General features: G+C 46.7%; 1 protein-coding gene across 3 annotated transcripts in view; it reads right to left on the reverse strand.

The window, feature by feature from the left end:
- Positions 1-4014: 4014 nt before the first annotated feature.
- Positions 4015-24525, reverse strand: part of MYBBP1A (MYB binding protein 1a) — a 61637-nt gene continuing 41126 nt past the window's right edge. The window contains exons 24-27 of one of the 3 annotated variants that reach the window (XM_075168987.1): positions 19664-19777; positions 7885-7986; positions 6613-6737; positions 4015-4654 (exon numbers count right to left, since the gene is read on the reverse strand). In XM_075168987.1, coding sequence (XP_075025088.1) covers positions 4135-4654; positions 6613-6737; positions 7885-7986; positions 19664-19777 — 861 coding nt within the window. In that variant the 3' untranslated portion in view covers positions 4015-4134. Of the gene's footprint in view, positions 4655-6612; positions 6738-7884; positions 7987-15920; positions 16044-17134; positions 17216-19663; positions 19778-24525 lie in introns of those variants that run through there. The other 2 variants (XM_075168989.1, XM_075168988.1) reach the window with 2 other exon arrangements.

Below are 24525 nucleotides of genomic sequence, written 5' to 3' on the forward strand. Positions count from 1 at the left end.
GCGCCAGTGCATTGCTCTGCTGTATGACACTTCCCACCCCACAGGAACACGTTGCTGGCGCTAAACCCCAGGGCTTCTCCTGCATCACCAAGATCCCACTGCTACAGCGCAGCTAATTCCCCACCAGCCTTGTTAGCAAGGTGGCTAAGCCACCGTTTGCCTCAACAAATGGCAGGCAGGGCCTCCTGCCGTGGCAGAGGTTTGAAAGCCATGGACTGCTCAAGACTGATCTCATCTGCAAGGATGAGATTCAGGGGGAGGACAGAGACCGGAGCACGGCTGTTCCAGCACAGGCTCAGCTTGGGACAGGTAGATTTTTTAATCCCCTTTGCAGGGAAGCACATTTTACCGCCCAGCCACATGCAGCCTTACTCCCCTGCACAGACGAGCCAGCCTTGTCCCTGTCCAAATCCTCCACTAGCACTTCAGCACTGACTCTTCTGCCAGTCATAGGCAGTGGGGAGACTCTTAATGCACCTTGGGACCAAACGACTTCGGCTAAAACAGAAGCAGGCACCGGACTGGGAAAGGCGGTTCATAGCCCTGCTCCTCCCAGGCCTCCGCCTGCCGGGGACGAAGGCCAGTCTCCAGCAGTGCACCCCAGAGCAGTGCTCCCTGGAGCCCGGGGGCCCAGGCCCTGCGGCTGTTTTCTTGCATGCAGAAGAACCCTTGAGCTCGTATCGCTGCCAAAGAGCTCTGAGCCCAGGATAGCTGAAAAGAAAAGGCTTCATTAAAATCAAAGCGTGCTCTACCCCCTAAAGCCCTCAAGGTCCAGCGACAGACAGGACATGAAATCAAGCAAAATGAAACCTTTGCAATTGTTAAAAGGCACAAGTAAGTGCCGGTGAAACACGATTTGACTTGGTGGATTAGTGACTGCTTTCTATAAACTGTGCATCAAAGCCGGTCTAAAGTCAGGTAATTTAGTTGGCAAAAGCGTTGTTACCGAAGCACAACTCGCACAATGCCTTGCGGCTTTCCTGTCCCTTTTCCCCTTGACCATCCCTCCATCAGAAACAACAGCTGGCATGGCTTCGGCCTCGTGCTTTGCCCCTCCGTGGTCTCTCCCCAAAATGACCATGACAAACTGATCCGCATGAACTCTTAACCTCTGTGACCCTGGCAGATATCCCGGAGTGGCTCAGCTAGCCTCTGTGGCCGCAGCTCACACTCATGTGGGCAAGCACTCGCCCGGCAGCAGTGGCCTCAGCAGGACCTTCTGCTGTCCCGCAGCTTGGCTGCGATTGCATCTCTGGGCCCGCAAGTGATGGAGAGCTCAACTGGTCTTTAAAACCACTCAGCATGCGCCATGGGGCAGAAACCACACCAGCTGAGGCGGGGAAACACTCATAGGCAAGGCTTCACCCCAGAAGTCTCACAGGGGCAGCAGCCCCTGTTGTGAGGCCACAGTACCTGCTCTGGCCATCACCTGCCAGGCCCAGGAGCAGGCTCACGTTCCCACAGAAGAGCGAGGTGGCATCATCCAAACTGGAGAGCCTGGTGCGGCACGGCCCTGGCGCTGCTCCAGGCTGCTCAAAGACCTGTTGACTTGAGCACCACAACACAATCAAGCTGCTGCCCCGCTGCACATCTGAAGGACAGCCCAGTGGGCTCTAACACTGTCTTCTCCCTCCCAACACGCCCACATACTTGTGCACCCTCCTTGCTTCCCACCCACCACACCTGCATGCTGTTTCTCCTCTAGTTCTGCAGGGGCAGTGGTACAAAGTCCCAGGATATCCTACTTACAGGCACAGAAAGAAGGAGAAAAATCTTTAGTGAAGACAGTGTTCAGATTTTAAACCCCTGCTCCCCTTCAGAGCATCTCCGGATCATTAAACACGGATGGCCCTGACCTGCTGGCCTCTTGTATGCTGCATTTGCATAATATACAAAAAGTCATCACTCAGGAGACATCTGGAGGGGCTTAGCTGGGATTGAGGTTTTAATAAGGCAATGAACCAGCTTTCAGCATTAAATGGCAGAGGCAGGGCAGCATCCTCAGTGCCAGCAGTCCCCTTTGAAGCAGAGGCGCCCTTTTTCTTGGAGACAAAATTGGCAATAATAATTGCCAATACCTCCTGACTGGGAACAAAGACTTGCAGCTCTTCTGCAGGCTGCAACAGCAGCTATTCCACTCAAGACCCTAAAACAACCTTCAGATTAATAAGTGGCTTGGTAGAAAAGGTCCAGCAGGATGAGTTCGGCCCTAAATCACTCAGAATTGGTTGGTGTTTGAGGTGGGGAAATTCCATGTGTGGGAGCACCACACAGAGGTGCAGGCACCAGCCACTCGACTGAAGGTCTGATCTGCATTGTCCTGGCCACCCACCTGCAGCCTGCTTGGGGACCAACGGCTTCCTGCAACCCCTGCTGCGGCTGGAGGCCAACAGTTAGTGTGAGTGGGCAAAAGGAGAGCCTCCCTTCACGTGCTAAGACCTTGGCAACCTTGCAGAGTTCCTGCCCCAATTTGTGCCACTACCTGAAGGGCGCTTGATTTGCAGAGCCCAGCTCTGGTCCGCCTCATGCAGGACGTACAGGGGCTGCATCCTCCGAGGCAACGACAGTGCTCCTCCGTCCTGCCTCGAGTGCCAGAGGGAGCCAGCTGTGAAGGCAGAAAGCGAAAAAGCAGGGAAAGGAAGGACGTTCTCTGCTAAACCCTGCCAGCAGATGGGCACAGTAACTCCAGCCCTCACCTGCTGCTAACAGGAGCCAGCACGCTCCTTAAGATGCGCAGCAGACCTTGCAGGATCACTGCTGTGACATGGAAATGAGAAGAGGGCTGCACGTACCCAAGGGTCTGCAATTGAACGTGTCTGCGTTGCTGCCAGCAGCCGTCTCCCAGGGATTTTTATGCCTTTTGAGAAAAGAATCATTGCAAAGGCAGATAAATAGCCACGGGCAAACACAGCCCTTTGCAGCTCTTCTCTCACTCCCTCCAAAAGCAACATGACATTTCCAGCGCCCTTATCTATGTCTGGTGGTACAGACCCACCTGCGGGCCGAGAGCCGAAGGCACAGCAGGAACAGCCCTGCTCCAGGGCCTTCACTCTGCCAGCAGCCGCCTGCTGCTGACAGGAGCCAGCACCAAACTCCTCTGCCGGAGGAAGGAGAGCACCTGGGCCTTCATGGGGCTGCTCCCTCCAATGCTGGGAGAGGAGTCAGGGCCAGCCACCAGCCCACACCCTCCGGCCTCCAGGAGCAAGGTGGTCAGCCTGTGGGGGTGAGGAAAGGAGGGAGGAGGCTTTAGAGGCAACAACAACATGAGTAGGGTTTCAAACACTTCGAGACTCAGCTCTCAATAAGAACCAGGTACCCAACACATCGGAGAACCTGGTCCTGGCCTCTCCAAAGGGGTGATGGCATTCTGGCATTCAGGAGCCTGGGGATAAATAAGCAGATGCAATTCCAAGCAGTCACCTTCGTAGACTGTTGTAAGCCTGCTGGTAACAGGTGCCTTGCATGGCTGCAGAGAGCCTGGTGGCCTGGCAGACTAGCAAATCAATCAACCATGTCAATTGTTTCACTGTTTAATTGATGTCCCTGTGCTATCACAGGGGCGATCACCCCTCCTGCAACGAGCAGCAAAAAGGCAAGAAAGCCAGACCACGGTAGTTACTGATGACACCTGAGTGGCCACACTGGATATATCTGACCCCAAAATATGCACGTACAAACCCACTTAACCCCAGGCATTTAGGAGGCAGCATCTCCCAGACTGGAAAAGCTGCGAGTACTGCTGGGCCTGGGCAGGTCAGAAATGTGCCTTTAGGAGTTACTTTTGAACCTCCCACAGGGCTTGACCGCACGACTCAGCGGTGCCAGCACACCTACCGCAACTCCCCAAGAAATCCAAACAAGCCTCTCACTTCTGCCTTGGGAAATCATGGAGACAGGAGTCTGTGCTCCCAAGCAGAGTGGGCATCTACCAGAGGCGGGAGGGTATGTGACCTCCTGAAGCTCCCTGTGCTCTAGGCTGAACCTCCACACGAGTCAGACCCGCAGCTTTAGAGCTCAGCATCACGGAAGGTTTATTTGAAGTCATGAAGGAGATAAAAACTATAGTTATAAAAGATATTAAAACAGTCCTCTGAGCCACGCTAGGCAAGCCAAGCCTGGGTGAGTCCAAGGAGTTTACTCCTGCGGCACTGGAGTTTTTTTCTCTTTTCTTTTCTTCTTGGCTTTGCCCTGCTTCTGCTGGGTCTCCTGGCTGACACTCCCCTTTGTTTTCTTTGCAGCTGGAACCTGCTCAGCTTCACAGCCTGCATCACCTTTTCTTTTTCTGTTCATATTTTTCTTCTTCTTCTTCTTCTTCTTCTTCTTGTCAGCCACAGCATCTCCTCCATTAACAGCTTCCTCCCCACTGCCCGCCATTGCCACTCCATTCTCCCTGACCCCTCTGTTCTGATTCTTGTGTTTGCTGCTACCAGGTACGAGGCCTTTCTTCTGCTTGGGCGTTTCTGTTCCCAGGGGCTGCTTCTCTGGGGCTGCTGGTTCACCATCTTCACTAGCTACTGGTGCTACCCCATTCTCCTGGGTGCCTTTCTTGCGATTCTTGCGTTTCTTGGTCTCTGGCAGGAAGCCTTTCTTCTTCCGCTTAAGTGGCTCTGCTTCCTGTGCAGTCTTATTGACTGTCTTCTCTTTCTTGGGCTTCCTGCAGAGAGAACGCCAAAAATCAACAGCAACTTAGTTTACAGCCAGGGAGCAGTGTGATCCATGCTACAGGCAGTCCACAAGCAGGCAGAAGCACAAGAAAGGAAGCCCAGGCATGCTGCTAGGATGAGCGTTATCCCTGGAGGTGGTCCTCAGTCTGCACAGGGACTGGTTAAATGAACGGCGGGAGCCAGACCAGGACTCAAGAAGGCTCACGGAGACTTGAGAAAGAATCCCCACTCCACAGACCAGGTAACACTGTATTACCAACCTCCTCCAGCACACCCGCCTGTGGCCCTGTGCAAGGCTACTGAGTCACTGTCTGCCTCTTCAAGGTGACAGCCCCAGCAAGGCCTTCACTGTGCTAACAATCCCAAGAGGTCTTCCAGCAAGAACCCCCCACAGACCACTCCAGTCTCATCTTGGCAGCCTTTGTATGCATGCGAGACAGCCACTGCTGCTGCTGTTCTCCAACAGCATCCGTCAGCAACTTCACCGCCACCCAGTCTATGCTGCTCTGCACCAGCTCAGTCCCCAGAGGGGAGTCCTGAAAAGGAACCAGGCTCTAATTCCATGGCATGGTTTTCAATGTGAAGCTTTTTGGAGAGTTTTTCAAGCTGCATCTCTTCAGGGTGGAAAAATGCTATCCTGACAACCTGATGTTGGCACTTGCCTCTCGGCACCTCCACCATGATCCTGTGCACAAACCACACCTGCCGTAGGCTTGTTTCAACTCACCTGCACAAAGATCTCTGCGTGTCACAGCAAGATGGCACCAAAAGTGACAGCAGGCTGCACCCCTGAAGCCCAATCCCTTCCTCAGACAGCACGCACCAGCTCAGCGTTTCCACCTTAGCAATCCCCCTCCTAGCTGCAGTCTACTAGCTCCTAAACCAAGCCTTACCCTTGTGCCAGCCCTGGCAGTACGATGCCAGGGGACCTGCGTGAGACTGGGAAAGGGCCTGGGGCTGTGTCATAGGGCTGGGTGAGGCCACTGCGCTCTGCAAGCCTGTTCAAAGCATTAGAAGGGGCCACAACAGCTTCAGCTGCCTGTGAGCCCTCTCACAGTGAGCCACATGCAAGCATTTCCCTCAGAGCCTCTTGCTGGGCTGAGATACCACAGACCAGGCCACCCACGCACTGGGACCGCAGCTCCCAGTCATGAGCAGAGCACCCAGCATTCCCTAATGCTGTGCATCTCACTAAATACTGCCAGCAGGAAGGGGGAACAAAAGTTCTGATTGCAAGCTATTGATAGAAAGGAGAAAAAGATCCTACACTACTTCTTTTTGCCCTGGAGCAAAAGTCAAATCCAGCTGCCATTTAACACAGGAGCACTAAAGCATAAACACTGAATGCTCCCCAGCTTTCAGAGCTGGAAGGTAACCACCCCAAGCATCAGGCTGGGGATCCAGACACTAAGGAGCCCAAAAATCACTGCAGAGGACTGAAGGTTCTGGCATGTACTCTCTGGTATCCAGTCACTTCCCAGGACAGCTACTCATTCCCTCCAGCCTCACATTTACAGAATCAATCCATAGTGAAGTGGTAGGAGCTTAGTGACTCATCCTAGCCTAGAAACTTCTCTGCAAATTTGGCGATGGCTCTTAAACCAGGCCACCATTTGGGACTGCTGAAAGCAGGCACTCTATCCTTGGGTGATCAGCTGTCTCATCTCTACTGGCAAGACACACTTATCAGACATGCGTTACAATCCTCTCCCATCAAGGACCAATCTTAAGCATGTAAGCACCTGGAACAACGAGCCTAGCATTATTCCAAACAAGCAAAACAACAAGCGTTTCAACCTCACCAACCCAGGAGCTCTGTTTAACTCAAACCTGAGCTCAGTGCCTTGACTTCCTTTCTCTTCCTACTTCCCCACAACAATGAAGACAAGTAGGACAGGCAGTCAGGCCCCCAGGCAAGCCAAGAAGCCAGAGTGCCAAGCACACATACGTATAATTCAGCCAGCGCATGACGTTCCAGTAGAGAGAGTCGAGACGTGCTGAATTCCCAATGCCTTCTGGCTGGTTCAGAGCTACCAGCACTTTGTCCAACTCCGCCAACTTCACACGCAGCTTCTGCAAGAGGCAAGTACAAACAGACAATCTGCAGAGTGAACTCCGAAGGGGCACTCACAGCAGCAGGGCACAGCCCATCCTCAGGGAAAGACCTTGGCGGGAATAACCAATCCTGCCCAGCTTCTCCAAGCCACTGCCCTGAGCCCATTTGCAACACCACTTCAATCTGGGGGCAAAAATTGGTGAGTCACACCACGCCATCAGGTACAGGGTTTGCTTGAAAGCTGGGTCTCTAGCATGAGAGGCATGAGTCTAGCAGGTAGAATTGTACTGGCATAAAAGGGACTGAAAGGTCCTTTGGTCCTCTTTCCTTTTCAGTCCACAGCTGGGAGCAGGGGGAAGACAAGACATGACTATGTACCTATCTAAAAGGAAAACAGCAGCATTTTCAGTCTGGTTTCTAAAGAACGCAATCATGCTGCCTCTGGCTGCCTCTTCCATAACCCACTGGATAATTTCAGTAAAACCAGACAGAAAGGGGCGTCTCAAAGGCTATTTAGTTTCTACAAGAGCCTTGGAAATAATCTCTCTCCTCCACCCACTTTCCTATTAGATCTTCACAAAGAAACAGGCTGTGGTGTGAGCTCAGTGCTTATCAGTAGGAAACTGGGCTTCAGCAATTCTGCTGCTTGTGGTATTTTGCTCCAGTAAATAAGATTTATTTTGTCACCTATAGAAAATCTTTTCATGTTCAAAAAAACCTGTTTTTCATTAGGGAAAACAAAGCCCCAGAACAAAACTTCACTCCTGCTCACAAAGCTTCTGAGTAAGTCTCAGTTTTTGTGAATCAAAATCTCTGGGGTTCAGTGGAGAGGACAGAGCAATCATCTGGGACAAAACCCAGCTCACCCTCACTGGCCGTATTTCTGCTGATAAGAAAGGAGATGCCACATGCGTTTGCAGAACACTGCACAAATCCTTCAACAAGCTCCTGGAGATCAGCTCATAAGAGCTATGGATCACTCCTTCAGACATGAGAGCTTTTCTGCCCTCAAATCCAGCTAGGCATTCCCTCTAGGGGTACCTTTGGTAAGAAATGAGGTGGGATGTAGCCGTCGCAAGGTAAAATCCAAGTGTGACATTTAAAAGAGGCCTTGCTGGTATTCAGAAGAACAGCCATTTGCCACACATTGGGTCATGCACTCACCTGCTCCGTCACAGTTTTGAGGAGAAAGTTCAACAGCTCCAAGCTCTTGGCAACTTTCTCTTTCTCAGCCTTCAGGATACACTTGCCAACCATTTTCAAACTCTGCAAATTGAATGGGAAGATTGAGAAGCAGCACATATTAAATGGGGAAACAAACCACTCTTCTCAGGAGAAAGCAGAAAATGAGTAATGATTGGCAGGATTAACCTGTCACCAAAATAACTCTGGAACACAAAACTCACCAAACTCTGGAAATGCTCAGGAGGGTATATGGTGGAAGCTGCTGATGCCCAGGTTAATTAAGAAACAACTGGACAAAATAAGAGCAAGCATACCACAAAGGCACAACCTTGCTGCTCTCCCTGGTTTTTAAGCTACAGCACAACTGGAGACATGTTGCTGCCTCCTGGAGAAAAAGAGGAAAGAGAATATCTGCCCCCGCCCTGGAAAGGCCAGGAGGCTGCCAGACAACAGACTCACCTGAGGGACAACAGCTACTCAGCTGCAGAAGCTGGGATTTACACGTAAAGTGCTAATGCAAAAATCCATTAACACTTACGCCTAGGAAATCCCAGTTGCCAGCACTAGAACAGGGCTTGTCAATCAAGCTTAAATTCACCGAAATGACTGAGAGAAAAATCTCATCTCTTTGTGTTCCCTTTATGTGCTGCAGGGTTTCTGAGACACTGAAAGGTCTGGCTTAGAGGAAAATCACTCCAAAGATAGGTCAAATAAAAGCCAGAGTTATTTACAAGTGGAGAAGGGCAGAAAATAGCCATAAAAAGGCAGCTGGATCAAAGAGGTGGCCCAATGGCTCAGGGGGACTGCCTGCAGCTGGTCCTCGCGGCCCCCCTTACATGGTAGTTTGCTTCCCCACTATATTTCCGTGTGGATGCACACACCACAGCAACCTCACAGCTTGCATGGATTACCCTAATATGAGATAGGATTTGCAAAGACAAGCTTATTGTAGACAGTGGTGTGCCCCATCACAGCCTATTTCTCTAGAGGAGGCTGCACTTGGGGCCAAGTCCCTTTGCTTGGAATCTGAACACGCCAACCCAGCCAACGGGCAAGGTCCACCCCAGGCTCAGCATCCTCGGTGCCTCAGGCAACACACATCACTGATAAGTCACTGCACCAAACCTGTACCCAGCAGTGGAAGGTTCTCCAGGAGATGCAATCTCTCCCACAGACCATCTATTGCTTTGGCTCCATTCAGACTGGAAGTAATTTTAAGGACTCTGAGCAAGCTATTCTCCATCTATATCAGCAAAAAGCTGGCAAATAAAGTAAAAATCCTTGCAGACAGAGAGAAGTAAGAATATTATTCCCCAAAGCAAACTCTTTCAGTAATGACGCTCACAACAGAAAAATAATGATGGCCAGCAAGAGTGTAAGGAAAAAGTGGGGAGACCAGATAACATCTGCAGCAACAGCAGCCTTCAAGTAGAATTATTTACTATCTGTACAGGCTCCACACCCTGGGATTAGCCCTGTATTAGAAAGCCACCATGCTCTGCTGGCTAGAATTCATGCCGCAACTTCATCTGACTATCAATAATTTGCTAATTACTCTCTCCTGATATAGATGCACTGCAACTCTATTCCAGAGCTGTCATTAGCCTACAAGGTCATACAATTCAGCAGCTCTGAAGTCTCTCAGGTAAAATGAGAAACAAATATAGGGTGTGTGATTAAAAAATCTTCACATGTAGGATATAACACCCCATGGGCCATGCACACTCCATTTATTAGGCTTACCACAATAAATAATAATAATAATGATCAGCAAATCAATAATGAAAACAAAACAGCCTGATTTGCATAAAAATTTTCTTTGCAATTTGAAGAACAAGATATTGCCAGGCTAACAGTCATTACTTGTGGTTAAAGTAGCTTTCAGAGAGGCTATTAAGTCGAGATCCCTATTTTGCTAAGTTGCATACAAGTTCACACTAAGAGAAAATCAGTATGGATTGTCAGCTCTTCAGAACAAGAGGAATCAGGGCAGTACTGTGAGAAGGAGCCACAGTGAAATCAACTGTCATTTCATCTTTTTAATAAACAAACATTTTGGAATTAAGAAGGTGTTAAAAATAAATTGCATTTTCTCTTTACTGTAGATGAGCAATGTAGATGACTGCATTTAAATCGCACTGGCTTGACTCTGTTCTTGCTGCCATCCTTACTTCCCAGAATTGCCCTGATGCTTTGAAGGGTTTGAAACAAACCCTACTGAAGTAAACAGAAAAGTCCTATAGCTCCGAACAACACCTGAGGGGCTGACTTTCACAAGTCTGCAGGCAGTTTTCAGGTGCTTGGGAAATTGGGACCTGCATCTAGTTTGGGGTGTCCAACCAAATTCATGCAGACCTGTACAACGAAAAGAGTGGCTTGCCCAGCTGGAGATGAAAGATATCACTGGTCTAGCAACATCAGTGCTGTAAGACTAGGCATCTCTATTAAAAGCAGTGTTTTGCATGAGTCTGGAAACACGAGCACAGTTCCACCAGCATAAATAGCCAGAAGCAACCCAGTACAATTTAGGTGCTCTACAAACAAATAGCTCCCTACTGAAATGGATCACTTTTAAACAGCTCCCAAAGACCAGGAAGGAACAAGGAAGAGGATGGGGGTGGGTGGAGAAGCCAAAGGAGCCTCAAAGAAGCAGCAAATAATTCATTCCTACAGAATGCACCATTTTCTCCAGTCCAGAAGCAGAATGGATTGCCTTTAAGGAAGCTAGATTCAGATGAAGTCTTAGTATTTCTCAATACGTATCTTTTCCCTTTCCCTTCTGCTACAACGTGTGTAAAAGAAATTTACTCCAAAGAGCACGAAAACGCCAGCACCTCTCTATGTAGCATGGTTGAGACAGTCAAGTCTCCTTAAAGACTTGAGTCCAATTCCCGCTTAGCTCAGTATCACTTATTATCCTGATCTCATCACCACTATCTCAGAGTACTTCCCCAGTACGTGAGATGGTATCTTCTGTCACGCATGCCTTGCTTCACTCTCATCCTCCCATAGCAGGGAGCGTACACAGTGGAGCGTCTGCTTCCATGGGATTTGTGTTAGCACGCGACACGAATACAAACACGCGGTGCTCTGGTTACGTAAAAAGAAGCTGACTTTGGACTGGGGCTGCTGGCAAGCCTTGGGGAACTGCTCCCAAAGAATGAAATCCCAAGTCTCTTCAATGGGAACTAGGTCCAAACCTCAAAAGCAGCTTTCCCAAGTATTTGTCATAACTTCTTGCTACATAAGGTACCAACCATTGTCTGTACGTTTTGGGTTCAAACAGCAGATTGCTTTGGTCTGCTCTCCCGCTCAGCTATCTGAAAGATGAAATTAGCACTGCCACCCCAATTGTGTACGTCAATGCTTTCACAGGCCTACCGTGATTTCTTTTGGGGAATGTATAAAATACAATCATAAAATTAAAGCAAAAGCTATTATGTAACAGATGGCAGACTGCAACACATGGCAAACGTGGTTTAAAAAGAAAAGTAGTATTTCAGTAATCTGCAGCATCCTTTAGGAGAGCCTCGAACACTGATTAGAACGCCAAAGACTTGCACAAAGTTGGCAAGTATCTCCATTTTACATAGCAAGACTGAGGCACTAAGCAGGGGTTTTGCTTCCAGCTATGCTACAGGTCAGTGGTGGAGGGTTAAGCGAAAACCCAGCAGAACTCGTCTAACCACCTGTTCCGGGATTCTCTACCATGTGCTGTTCGCAAAGGTATCCAACTCTCCCTTCCCCTGCCCTCTGAAAGCATTACCAACCTAAAAGTCACATAACCCAATCACTCAATACTAAAAGCAGAGAGAACACATGGTTTATATTCAACAGCCACACTTGCATGACTTGCTGATTATGTTGTTTTTCTCCCATTTTCTGTTCTTCTTACTCTGCTCCTTCAGTAACAGGCAGTCCCACTTCACAGAGACTCTCAGTGCCAGTTACACCTCAGTAATACCTGTGACGGTTAATCACACCTGTACAACTGAGCTGCCAGCAGATCTGAGCAGGTCATTTTCCAAAAGGAAAAAATATGGAGGCAGTTTTCACAGCTGGAACTCCCATCCCATCTCAAGCCAATACAGCAATACAGTTCCTGCCTCACCCTAGATGGATTCAGCTGGCAGAGATGGTTTTGTCTTGTTATGTCAAACACACTGCTTCCAAAAGTCTCTGGCTGTTTCTGGTGGATGGCACTCCTAAATCCAAAGTTCTCTGCTTCTAGGATTTCTACAAGGAGAACAGCACACCTCCAGCATTTTATCAATCAGTGTTTTTTCTTATATTCCTAATTCCTGTACCACACACATGGAGGTATCCCAACTACTGCAGGATCCAACCTTCGTTCCATCTCATTGCGCTTCACAGCATTCCTTCATTTTCACAAAGTAGAAGTTAGAGCACAGGAGGTGAACACCTGCAGTAGTTCAGTAATACAAGTAGGACAGAAGGCTGGCAGCTAGAAAGAGGTGTTAACCACACAGCTCCGTGCCTCAGTTTCCCAGGCAGGATTTTAGTCTAAGCTCAAGGCTGCACTGAAACCTGCAATACAGCAAAAAGTGGCACATGTGCATCTAGAGCCAAAGTCAGCATCCCAGCCGCTGCCCAGCTTTCCCTGCAGGGGAGATGGCAATATGCTGTTATAGGGAGCCAGGCAATGTTTCTGGAAGCCTCCACATTCACACCCGCCTGCAATCTCAGCCTGCCTGCACCTCTTTCCCTTTCACAGGTACCACAGTGGGGGACACACGTAGCCCAGACTTACAAGACACAGCAGTATCCTAAGAGTGCAGAGGAGTGTTCTGCTACCGAGAGACAAGCACATTTCCTAGCTGGAAGTTTGAACACCCTTTAATATTTATGCATTCCCAGCATGTCCTTCAGCCTATTTCATTGTTCAAAACAAACAGCACTTCCCCTCCGTGGGATCAGCCTGACAGATCCATCACTGCTCTGTGAGCTGGAGAAGCCCGGCCAACCTGCATTCTTTCCGCACGCTGCGCTGTCTCCATCCTTCCCCCTCCTCCCCCGTTACAGATCTGATGCTGATGGATAAATGTGCAGATTCATGGCTGAATACAGTGCCAAACGCCTTCTGCGAACCACATACCTCCACCCACCCTGCATGACCTTACAGCCCCTGGCACAGCCCAAGGTTGCTAAGGTAAACTCTCTTCTCCAGCAGTAAATAGTTCAGCAAAATTTCCACCCTACTGAACGTCCAGTCACGACGAGAAAGCACTTAAGGGGTCTGATCTCAGTATGCTGACTGCTTTCACGCTGACTGTGAAAGCTAAAGCTTTGCCCTAGCTCCATGCTGCATGCAGGGTCCCAGAGCAGAGACACAACCGGGCATTTTACTGCTGTTGTGGCTCAGGTCCCAATGGTGGAGTCACACCCAGAGGGGCCCCAGCCAGTGGCTTGGGGGCCCTACAAGCACGTGCCCATTACCTGAGCCAAAGCACAAGATTCCCCATGTCCACATACAGGTAAGCTGAGAGGTTTGGGAGGGGCACAGCCTTCCTCTGCTATTTAGAGGCTAATAACTCTGACTCTAATAAATGACAACCGAATGAAGTATTTTAGTATTCTGTATGCTCATAGCTCCTGCTATTATCTGATGTAAGCACCCTCGCCTCACCTGTAATTACTCTCACATTTCTCCTGAGAGGTAAGCCAGCATCATTCCCTCCATTTCACAGAGGCTCAGAGAGGCCAACTAACATGACTGAGTCACGCAGACCATGACAGAACCAGGAATCAACTCTGAGCTTCCCAAAACCCAGACAAGCCACCCCCGAATACATTTCATTACAATGTTCACTATACAATAGAAGAACCCAAGCTAGAACTTAGGGCTAAATAATGGAAGTCAAAGAGGGGAGGAGGGAAGAGTATGCCACTTCACACCAGTTTCCATCTATCCACAGAGCCAGATCCATTTCCAGCTCCATGTACACAGGGTACACAAGCACACAAGGGGAGGTTCTCACACCACCCACCTGAACAGCACAGCAGCTGCTGCTGAGAGCACTAAAAGAAGGAAAGAAAGCACTGACAGTCCCTCCTCCCTCCATTCTCTCTCACTAAGTTTCTGAAGACTGAAAGTATAAATGTTCAGAACTTTTTTCCTTGCATCTCTAGCAGAAGCAAGTCATCAAGAAATGCTCACAGAGGGAAGGGAACCCACCAAGCTTCTGCTTGTCCCTGACCGAGGGAGAGAGGGAACACAGGGGACTAAGCAGACCCACATGCTGAACGGTATAACTAAAGGACATTTTTTGCAATGTTTATTTTGGCTGTTATTAGAGGGAGGAGCCCAAAAATCCAGAAGCCATTCTCACAGAAAATGTCAATGCTTTCCCAAGTTTAAAGATTTTTTTTTTTTTTTTTTTTTTTTTTTTTTTTTTTTCTTTTTCATAGACCGTATGAAAATGCAGGGAAAAACCATACAGGACAGCTGAGGGAACAGAGGAGAATGAATTCTCCACAGAGACATCCAGTACTCTGAAAGCACGTCAAAGATATCAGTTAAATCACTGCTGGCCTCATTTTACAAGCGAAGAGGCTGAGAAAGGGCAATGAATTAAGAATTTATAAAGACAGACAGATAAAAGTTCAGGCAATCTTCAAGAAAAAAAAATTGAAGAACCTTTTTTTTAGAGATTTGATGAAGTCACTGTTAATAATTTATCTCCCTACAAATTAAGACACCGATAATCAAATGTGATGCCCTTCAGAAATGAAGGGCATGTCTACACTGGAAGGCTATATAGTATATCCCTCTCTCCCACACACATTCTGAGTGGCTCCAGCTAGTTATTTTAAATCCCTAGCTGAACAACACAGTAGCAACAAAACCCTCTAATGCCATACAATAAAAGTCTTCAGACAGCATACAGTAACTTTCAAACGGTATGAGTCTTGGAAAAGAGGTCTTGGGTTATCTATACCATCCCTTGCACAGGCCATGTAATCCCCTGTCTGTCTACATTCATGCCTTTCTATAGAAACACGGTTGCCTGCCCAGTCCAAGTCTAAGTAACCACCTAAGTGGAAGGAGGCATCACATGCATCTCATTAGGATTATGTGTATATTTATCTGATAGTCTCCAATAGTGGTGACCTGGAGTGCTTTGGTCTTGCACTGAACTTAGGTATCAGATTCTGTGAGCATTTTTACATTTCAGGATGCCTTGATCCCATTTTGGTTTCAAACAGAACACTATCTGCTCTGCCCGTCCCTTATGACATTGACAAAACAAGCAAAGGAAAAAATAGTAGTAAAGTTGGGCCCTTCCTATGATGTACTGACAGCAGAAGACAGAAAAAGGAAACCCTCAGGAAACTGCTGTGTACAAGCCAGAGAAAGCAGTTTTAACAACAGTTTTCTGAGGGCTTTTTGGTTTTGAAGATGCTTGGCTGTGAAAATATACGTCTTCTGGAATATTCCTCAAAATCCTTTCCCACTTCCCCCTGACTTTCACATCGTAACTGGGACTGTCAGCGTAAGTTGGGAGTTACACAAAGCACCTCAGTTCAGGAGGGCAAGCCAGTCCCTGGGAAAGGGATGACATAAAAAGGTAATGAAACTATGTATTCAGATCCTGAAGCTTCCTGCCCCAAATCTGTCAGTGAGTTACTAAAAAACTGGCATGGCTTCAAGATCACTCTAAAGCCAAGACAGCAATTTTGTAACATATTAGAAAGAAAACAGAAATGTATGTAACAGGGGGAACAAACACCAAAAATATGCCCACAGTGACAACGGGGAGAGCTGAAAGACCAAATTGAGAGGTGCTTGATAGAGTCAAAAAGACAGTGTGTGAGCCCCAGCAGCAACCCCACAGAGATCCCTCGCCAAAACTGCGACAGTTCCCTGCATGAAATGGGGAACTCGGGCCTCCCGGGCTCTGCCACTAGCCTCATCACACGACTCCGGGCAGTCTGAACTCACAACAGCCAGCAAACTCCTCAGATAACACGGGGACAGAGATTGCTATCCACCGCAATGGGATGTTCTGAAGCCAAGTTAAGAAACACTCAGATTGTCCATGCAGAAGGAAGGTCTCTGGGATGTCTCAGGAGACCCAAGTCTGACTCTTGGCTCAGCTCCCAGCCAAGCGTGTCATCTGTAAAACAGGGTGAACAACTTTAGTAAACTAAATACATTAGCTCTTGGGTTCCTGCAAAATACTTTCTTCATTAGATCAACAACTCACTGGTTTGAATTTCCTTTGTAAAGCACTTTGAGACCTACCGATAAAAGAACAAAGCTCTCGAAGAGGAAGAAGTCTCTGACAGATGCTCTAGCATCTCGGGTGAGCTCTGTCATTTACAACATGAAGCAACTTTATTTCTTTATACTGTAAACACAACTGAGTTGTCTAGGCTCCTAACATTAGAATAAACTTGAACAACTGTAGGGGCTCACACACTGTCTTTTTGACTTTACTTCAGTTTAAAGCAGTTAGGACCAGGGAGGCTAAAACTGTGCCAGAGCTATTTCTCTACTTCCTTACCTTTGCTTGCTGTCCAATAAAAAACAGCTCACGGGGCAGTCCCACAGCTTGTGGACAAGGCTTTCTGCCCAGGCCACGCAGCAGAACAAGCCAAGAGCACCAACAGCAAGCAGGGCTCTCACAAGAACAAGTCAACTCCAAAGTACTCACTAGGATATCAAGGCTTCCCTCACTGACAGTAAGGAGATGGCAAACATGAATCTCTCATGACTGCTGTATATGTTTTATAAGCATGCTTAAACATTTTGGAAACAAATAAGGTCAAGTTAGCTTATGTAAGCACAAGAGCCATTGCCTCGCAGCAGCCAGAGCTGCTATTTCAGGAAGCTGTCTCTTCATTTAAAGTTCCTGGCCGTTGGTTCTCCCTCATCTGCCTCTTAGTTTTACACACATAATTCAATGATATCCAAGACTGCAGTTTTCTCACATTGCTTCTTTCCCCAGTTCCAGCACATATCACTGCCTAAAACCATCCCAGGCTCCCCGCTCCTCACCAAGTGATCTGCAGGTATGCAATATAATCACTGAGGCAAGAGAGGGTGAGAAAGCAGGCACCAGGAGGTAGCATCCTATCCTCTCTCACAACCTTACACCTGCAATGGCAATCCTGCACTTCAAGTGCTACCAGCCCCATAGATGCAAATCTGACCAAGGACACAGAGCGCGTAGCAAAGCCTTCAGGTGACAGCTTCCTTGTGAACAATACCGCTGCTTGAATTACAAGTGCACATCAGTATAGCCAGTTAAAGAGTTGGCCCTCCCAGGTTATTTCGGACTTCTCCCTAGGTCAAAGAAAGGTATAACATTCTGCATTATCATTTTTTCTCTTAAAACAGCTATTTGCGAGGGATGGTGGCAGGAATGGCCAACGACAGCAAATGCAGACCTTTCAACTAGAAGCCGGGCAATAGAACTTCATCGTTTTCCAAAGCATCATGAACTACTGCTCTCAGTCGAGGTTCTCATGGGTAAGCACTCACTTGCCAACATGTACCCACCTCTGAAATCATGGCTGACCTGGAATGGCCCACCGAAAACAAGTCTCAGATGAAAAGGGACGAGACTGAGCTGCAGGAGAAACTCTCAGTTCTGCAAATGCCCTCCCTACCCTCTAGCTAAGCAAAGGCACGTGTGGACAGCAGGGACAGAAAGGGCTATCGTTTAGCCCAAGCTCTTGCCTAACACAGTCCAAGCAAACTCACCCTGTAATTTCAACATCAGGCCCATAGCTTCCACCCAACCTGCAGCTTCTCTTTCAGTCAAGCAATCAATCTCCACCTGGCGATTCAGAGCTAATAAACTCTTCAGCAAGTAATTTTAATGGTGGATTACTCTCTTTGACAAATACATACTTTCTACATTTGCTAAATTTGCTCAGTTTCCAGTCTCTGACTTCTGCTGCAAAGGATTTTTTTTACTATCTCCAAAAAAGACCAGTCGTGATATGAGTATTGTTCTACTACACCATAAAGCCACTGCATGTGTTTACAGCTATTACTCAGGTAAGTGAGCATTTCTGCACCACCAAAAAGACACAGAATACCTTTTGCAGCTTTAGAAAGTTTTGCAGCACAAGTGTCAGCCTTTGTGTATGAACCAAAACTGTTACATGGAATATAAAGTCCTTGATCCCTCCTAATTACAGCAACATTTAAAGACGTGAAGCTGCCCCAGCTCCAAGGAGCCATACCAGCACTGTGTTAGTGCAAGGGAGGGAGCAGAAGGAAGGGAGACAAAACCCAAGACATGTATGTCCACCAAAAGAGCACTCTGTAAAAATGTTATGTCAGGGCTTTTTCAGGCCAAAAAGAGAACTAGCACCTATATGCTACTGCCAGTTAATACTATGGGAGGCCTCCTGCCCGCAGGGTATACCGTGGGCAACCCACACAAACTGACAATATTTCCCAGGAATTCCTCCTTAAACACAGATAACCACAGAAATGAGAGGCACTGAGGAAGCTTCGGTAGCAAAGCTCATTAAAATACTGGACGGGTTGCAAGTTGCTAAACTTTCCCTGACAAGAACAACATAAAGGCATTGTAAATGTTTGTGGTTTCCCAGTGAATCACCGAGTCCTGCAGGTATTCAGCTGCTAGAGCGAAACATGGAGACGACTGGGTTGGAAGGAGTGGCATGTTTTATGCAGCTGGAAAATAAAATCATACCTAACTCCACCCATTGGATTCCTGATGTAACCATTAAATAAAAGCTACTGAATGAAATCCAGGATTACCTGCTTCCTCAAGAATTATAAACAGCACCTCTGAATTCCTTGATTTAAACTTCCTTAGATTTTGTCCCTCCTTGACAAAAGAAGACGGAGCTAATTGTTCTGTTCCAATATGGTAAATTATAGAATGGCCTAAATTACCATGTAACCAAGCATTTAAAGAAGTAAGTAAAGAATGAAAGCTACACTTAGAAAGAGGTCAATACTACAGTTACGTAGGTACACCAAGACTGGAATCTCCCATGTCATCAAGTTTAGTCACCACATCATAACATTAATTTGGCTGCTTGGTTCCCCCCACGTCAATCCACAAGAATATAATTGAATGGTATTTGCTTCTTCAATCTCCTGTCCCACAGATCACCTCCTACATAATAGCTGCACCCAAAAAACGTCTTCAGGTACAATCCGCACTTGCCACTGAATCAGGAGTCCTGCGATTTCTGTCACTGTTTTCTCTGTAAAAATTATTTTCCAATGTGTTTTAAGGTTTCCTTGATAAACAATATTAGCAATGGAGTCTGGTCCAGAAGGCCTGCAACGCACCAGGAGTCAGAAGTGTAGTGCACCTCTGTTCTAGCTCTTTGGCCCTGAAGTTCATTCAAATACAGAACTTCCATAACATTTTCTGAAATTAAGTAAATGTTCACAATACCTTTCAATTCAAAACTTATTTTTTAAAACCACCTTAAACTGATCTGTATGAATGTATTCCCTAAAACTCGAGCTCTGCCTCTTGGATCCATACATAGGCACCACTGAACTGTACCAGGCACATTTCTTGCACTCTGTGAAAATACATCTAAACAGCGGTGTTACAAGAATGCTGTAATCTTGGTGGACGCTACTCAGACCTGGTGCAAGCAGGCACAACCCCTCTAAGATCAGTTAAGCCGAGTACAGCCGCATACTCCAGCTCTGAGAACGAGCACCACGCTAGTAAAAGCAGCACCCATTAGGTGCTATCTGTACGTTTAACATGTCGAAGCTTGTTACCTCTGTCACTTGGCTGATGCTTTCTCTGATCAATTCCTCCCACTCCTCCTCTGTCATGAAGAGCTTCAGTTCACGAAGTAGCAGAACCTTCTGGAGAAGCAAACAGGCCTGGGCCTGAAAGAGAAAGGGGAGAGGAGACGTGAAACTCCACACTCTCTAGGGAAGGTGTTAGCAACGCAATACCCCGCTGAAGCAAACAGCTAAGCACAGCATCCAGGGAATGCCATGTTACAGATGCTGCATATCCTCACTAACATGTATGTTGCTCTGTTAGAAAACATTCTCTAGACCCTAACAGAGTCACTCCTCAGGAGACAGGGTGGTGGGTTTTGGTTGAATGCACACACTTAAAAGGGAAGGTCAAAGGAGGGATCATGCGGCTTCTAGATTTAGGCATTAATATCCAAAATATGCTTTAGTAGCTGCTCTGAGTGCATCACTTTCAGTCTCCAAAAGTCTTCAGGCAGCCCTTTGCGTGACTGTAGCCTTTACCGTGCCCTGATGAATGCAGTCGGCACAAATAAACAAAAATAAAAGCTGGCAGGTTAGCAAATGCTTGGTTTCAAAGGAACCCTAGATGGAAACTGCTGTTCAGAGCAGAACTCAGCCTTGCCCTGGGGTCAAACTTGCTCATTAAGTCTCTACGTTAAGACAGCAATGAAAAGAGTAGCCACTAGAAAACCAATAGCTACCTGCAATGTTCTTACAAGTCCTTTTCTATTCCAGAATTCCTATTTTAAGGCTTTTTTAGGTACAAGAAAAATGCAGCAATAGACAAAAGCAAATGATAAAACGCACAGAATACACTAATGAGGATTAATGCAAATAGTTTAGAGGATTTAAAGGGAAAATTTTTGTAGCAGCATGGAGTTAGCAAATTCTACCCACATGAAAAGAAAAAATGTTGCCTCTAGCTGCCATCACGCAGATGGAAATTGAATGCAGGTATAAATACCAAAAATCATTGGGAATTACAGCAAGAGTTAATCTCGTCCCAAGAAAGCAAGGGCTGCCATTTTTTAACCACACATTGCAACTGAATCCACCCTACAGAAAACAACCAAGCAGTTTGAAAAACTCTTTATCAAAGACACCATTGAGATCAAAAGCCTGAGAGGTCTCAAGACAAAATGCAGCCTGGTGATACCCAACCCGGCCTCCAGATACCCCCTAGGTCCAAAGGAAGCAACCTGGAAAACATGTAGCAGGAGGCTAAAAACTGGCCATATGGTACCCGCACTTCTACTGGAGCATTTTTAGGGAACTATTTACTGAAGAATTCAAAGTGAGGGAACAGAAGAAATCCCTGGATCTCCTGAGGGCAATAAGACCATCCAAAGCTGTAGGCAGTCGAACTGACCACCTCAGGAACTCAAGGAGGTCTGTGTTTCCTATACAACATACTCCAAGCTTCTGGGAAGGACATGACACTGAACACAGGTCCCTCACCGGATAATTCCAGCACTCGTATTTGTGTTACAACACAGTAATGTTGTACACACACCTATGTAAGCTTACCTCCAGTTTGCACCACTACGGCCAACAAAGAGAATTATCCAAATAGAGCAAGGTGTCACTCACAAACAGAAATTCTGTTCTTTACTCGAGGGAGAAAATGCAGCAGGGAACCAATGAGACTACGTCAAAAGATTTATGTTGATTTAACGAGAGAGCGCACCCTAATGCCATATTCGAGGCAGGCAAGCTTACATATTCCTTGTAATTATGGGGAGGCTGTGTCTTACCGAACAAATTATTGCATGTCTGCATGCATGCACCAAATGTAGTGGAAAGTCACTTCAGGGCAATTACAAAGAGAACGTGACCCTCGGAGTAGATGAAAGGCCATAATTCATTCTGTAAAGCTCAGGCAGGGTCATAAACCTCAAGACACTGTCTCTTCTTTGACAATTACAAAAGCATTCATACTGCAAGTGGGTGCAAAGCCCAGAGAAGGGTCCTGTTAAGCTATTGTGAGAGTACCTCAGGACTACAGATTTACTCAAGAGGCCAACAGAGGACCAGAGGCCACAGCGATAAGGGCCTGCTCAGGAATCAAACCAGTCAGCAGTGGGTGGGAGCACTGCAAGTCAATGAGGAGAAGAACTGGAAAGAAATCAAAGCCATCCAAAGGAACAAGGAGCTCTGGAGACCTGAGGCTCAAATGCTGACTGACAGAACAGACCCTGAATGGGACCTAGTCCTCAGTAAGCACTAAGCTTGAAAATGATTTTAAAAGAAAGGAAAAACCCCACTGAACCTTCCCTTCTGTGTGTCATAAATGAGGAAGTCAAAATGCCCAGTCATCTGGGAATCCTGGCTGGTGCTATCACTCTTTAGTAATTTTGTCACACTCATAGTTTTCACGCCTCCAGCCCATATATTAGATTCAAGCAAAGAGAAAATATGTTTTGAGTTTCACATAATTAAAACATTGCTATTGCTGTACTCAACACAATCCTGCGTTTCCCAATTGTTTTTTAACCCAATGATAATTTAGTACTAAGCATGAACAACTTTTCTCATTTGAAAGAATAAAAATAAAGTAAAAGATTTACTTGCTGGTTGAAATAAAATTTGGCTCTAAGAACATCTCAGTCAGAGAGCAAACGTCACACTAATAATTACAAGGTCCTCAGTGCCCAGTACCATGCTGTGCTGTAGTTTAAGGTTATCATATTCATCACAGAGTCAGTGACTCTTCTATTCCTAGAGTTAGTTATTAACACGTAGCTCTCGTATAGCCTATTTTTCCAGAGCAAACTGCACAGTTAAACAGCGAAAGTTAAACCACGGGGAGAGGAACTGACATCAGCAGAGTCAGCCAGAAAAATCAGGGGCAGAACCAAAACTAAAACCCAATTCTTCAATCCCAGTCCAAGGGTAAACCCAGTAAGCAGCAGCACTTCCCACTCCTCCCGCTGATGCCATCCCATCTTAGCAAGTTCAAACCAAAACAGGAGGGGCACCAAGTTTCTTCTTTAGAAAGAGGTGCAACCATCACACCTCGCTCACAGCATCTATCAGCATGTGAAAAAGGATCCTGGATGTCATCAGAAGATTGCTTAACAAGTAAATGTACTCGGAGGAAACAACCTAGCAACCAGGACCACAAAGCTGCCACATCACCTTGGAAAGTAACAGTCCTCAGCAATGGCTTTTCAGCCATAAGTCCATCTGTCAGGGCTGAGAAACATCAAACCACTGGCTGGAAGGGCATGAAACAGCTCCCCATAGAATAGTCCCTGGCAGGATTCCCAAAAAGGATTTTAAACACTCAAAGAGGAATCGCTTTCATGACCTCCAGGAGCTTCACCAGGTAACATACGCTTTATCACCTAATGTAAGAGGGGCTAAGAGTATGAGCACTTTGCAAATGTAAGGAAAGACCCAAAGTGAGTCAGATCTCTAGGAACCATTTCCTTGAGGTCACAAAGAAACACCTCTCTTTTTGCAGTTCATGTTCCTTGTTTTATCTTCTCAAATAAATGGACACAATGCAGCTGAAAGTAGACACATTAGACGCGTGAATGTCTATGCATTTGGAAGTTAATGTTCATCTCCCCCTCACACCTGCTTTAGAGGGCTAGTCAGAGTTTTCAGATACCACAAGCCCTCTTACTTGCCCATCTTGACACATCACACTAGCCTGATTTTTGGGAGCCCAGACACTCAATGTTTTTTATGAAAACAGCCTCAAAAAAAATGAGCCTGCTCAGAGGATTTTTCAAGCCATGTCCTAGAATGAGGCTCTTCCCATTGCTAGCCACTTCTGAAAACACATATCACTACCATTTGGTGGTGCTCCTGTGACAATACTAATCATCCAAAAAGATCCTTTAGAAATAAAGAAGTCACAAAATTTACCTATTTTCTGTCTGTGAAACAGAGGTTCTAGTGTGTGTGCGCATGCATGCAAGAAAATACATGTGTGCAAGAAAATTACATGAATGCAAGCATGCAAGACGTTTTCATTCATACACATTTAAAAAAATAAAAAGCAGCATTTTACAAGCTTGCTCTGGAAGACACAAGCCCTCTCCTTGCTGAGCAGTAGAAAAAAGAAACAGTAGTAAAAACAAACTTTCCCAATGCACATATCGCATGTCTGATTCCTGTCTACTTTCTTACAGCTTCTTCAGAAGCAGTTGGGACCTGTTCACTAGAGGAGGCACTGACCTTACACAACTAACCAATTCCTACCTCCTCACCAAGACTTTTGAAATGCAAGGCCACACAGAGAACACCTTAGGAGGAGCCAAGCCACCTCAGCTAGTTCAAATCTTTTGCATCAGAACACTATCAACCCCCATAATTTCTCACAGTCCATCATCTACCCTTAACATGTTCATGATGTGTCTTTTATACATGATACAGGGATCAGCTGCATGTTTTACCATCACATCACAGACCAGCAGCAATTCAAAGTTTGGAAAGTACTCCCACAAAATCCAGCACAGACCTGGAGCTCAACAACCACCCAGTTCTGTCCCTCTCCCTCCTGCCCTCCCCAGCATCACTGATTTTTTTGAATGTTTGACAAGCATTTGGCAATTTTGGAGGCTGCCAGAACCATACTGTTCCCAAGAATATCATAGAGGATTCTCTGCATTTTCTCTGCGCCAGATCAAGCCTGCTGTGTTCATAACAGCCCTGCAAGAGAGCCAAGTATTATGAATACTTCACAAATGGACAAAAATAGCAGAAGACCCAAGAGTCCCAGCTACCAAACTCCAGCCCAGTTCAGAAGAGAAAGTTGTCGTCCCCCCATATGCACAATCTCTGAAATGAGAATGTGTGAGAATAGTTACAAGCAGTTGATAGCCACATTAGAGCTTTTTATTAAGGGCAGAGGAGAATGC

This window comes from Calonectris borealis, chromosome 19, assembly GCF_964195595.1.
Source record: "Calonectris borealis chromosome 19, bCalBor7.hap1.2, whole genome shotgun sequence".
Classification (NCBI taxonomy): domain Eukaryota; kingdom Metazoa; phylum Chordata; class Aves; order Procellariiformes; family Procellariidae; genus Calonectris; species Calonectris borealis.